The sequence below is a fragment of the Nestor notabilis genome, unplaced genomic scaffold (assembly GCF_000696875.1).
Source record: "Nestor notabilis isolate BGI_N333 unplaced genomic scaffold, ASM69687v1 scaffold15891, whole genome shotgun sequence".
NCBI classification, from domain to species: Eukaryota; Metazoa; Chordata; class Aves; order Psittaciformes; family Psittacidae; genus Nestor; species Nestor notabilis.
In genome coordinates this window covers 4,401-5,219 of record NW_009914541.1, presented here as the reverse complement: position 1 = coordinate 5,219, position 819 = coordinate 4,401, and the positions used below count along the sequence as shown (strand labels likewise).

The 819-nt window shown below is 49.8% G+C and overlaps 1 protein-coding gene across 1 annotated transcript in view; it reads right to left on the bottom strand.

Moving 5' to 3' along the window:
• LOC104412880 (nuclear pore complex protein Nup98-Nup96-like) overlaps positions 1-819 on the bottom strand; it is a gene marked incomplete at its 3' end in the record, with an annotated part of 30,708 nt that overhangs the window by 28,131 nt on the left and 1,758 nt on the right. The window contains 1 exon segment of the mRNA XM_010023710.1: positions 265-404. Coding sequence (XP_010022012.1) covers positions 265-404 — 140 coding nt within the window.

Genomic DNA, 819 nt, shown 5'->3' with positions numbered 1-819 from the left:
TGGGGCTGGAGGAGTTTTAAGGTCTCTCTTCTAGCCCAAACCAGTCTGGGATTCTATGAAAATAAGAATTAACCCCATTCTAGCTCTTTGGAGTTCATTACAACTCCTGTTTCCACTGCAACAGCTCCCTTAATGCGGCTGTTCACATGGTGTGTACGAACTTCTCAGTTTCTTCAGCTCAGTGACCAAGACAGCAGTTCACACAACTGCAAAACTTATTCCTACAGTAAACAGGTCCGAGTAGGAAGGAAAAGCAGAACTTACATTAAACTTAATAGTTGTGCCAGTTGGAGCAGCGGTGAAACTAGTTGGGCCAAAAAGAGAGCCAGAGGTACTGCCAAAGGGATTAGAAGTGGTGTTCGTGGTTCCAAAGAGCCCCCCGCTGCTGGTGCTGGTTCCAAAGTCTGAAAGAAACATTAAAAAAAAAAAAAAAAAAATCAGTACTAAATAAACCTGAATTTTAAAACTTCAAGCTTATTCAAATTACAAAATACTTTGGAAATGGAAACCCCAACACAGGAGGGATGTGGAGCTGCTGGAGAGAGGCCAGAGGAGGCCCCGGAGCTGCTGCGAGGGCTGGAGCAGCTCTGCTCTGGAGCCAGGCTGAGAGAGCTGGGCTGGGGCAGCTGGAGAAGAGAAGGCTCCTGAAGGGGACACCTTAGAGCAGCTCCAGGGCCTAAAGGGGCTCCAGGAAACCTGGAGAGGGGCTTTGGACAAGGGATGTAGGGACAGGACAAGGGGAATGGCCTGGAAGAGGCTTGGAGTAACCTGCTCTAGTGGAAGGTGTTCCCTCCCTGGGGCGGGGGGGGGGGGTTGGGG